Source organism: Eimeria mitis, genomic scaffold (assembly GCF_000499745.2).
Source record: "Eimeria mitis Houghton genomic scaffold, Emh_scaff1518, whole genome shotgun sequence".
Taxonomy (NCBI): Eukaryota; Apicomplexa; class Conoidasida; order Eucoccidiorida; family Eimeriidae; genus Eimeria; species Eimeria mitis.
In genome coordinates, this window is record NW_013569606.1 from 1,083 (window position 1) to 1,292 (window position 210).

General features: G+C 56.7%; 1 protein-coding gene across 1 annotated transcript in view; it reads right to left on the bottom strand.

Annotated features, from left to right (window-relative positions):
* Nucleotides 1-94: 94 nt before the first annotated feature.
* EMH_0038670 (beta-tubulin cofactor d, putative) overlaps nucleotides 95-210 on the bottom strand; it is a gene marked incomplete at both ends in the record, with an annotated part of 9,722 nt that continues 9,606 nt past the window's right edge. The window contains one exon of the mRNA XM_013495319.1: nucleotides 95-208. Within this exon, the coding sequence (XP_013350773.1) occupies nucleotides 95-208 (114 nt within the window). The remainder of the gene's footprint in view (nucleotides 209-210) is intronic.

The window sequence follows — 210 nt, forward strand, 5'->3', positions numbered from 1 at the left end:
TTCTTGCTGCTGCTGCTGCTGCAGGGAGGCGTCATCTGCTGCAGGCAGCAGCAGCAGAAAAGAATACAGCTGCTCTGCTGCTATCACCCTCAACTTAGGAAACCTGAGAAGCAGCAGAAGCAGCAAAAGCACAGCAGCTTGCAGCAGCAGCAGCAGCAACACCAGCAGCAGCAGCAGTGGCAGCACAAGCAGCAACTCCAGCAGCAGCAG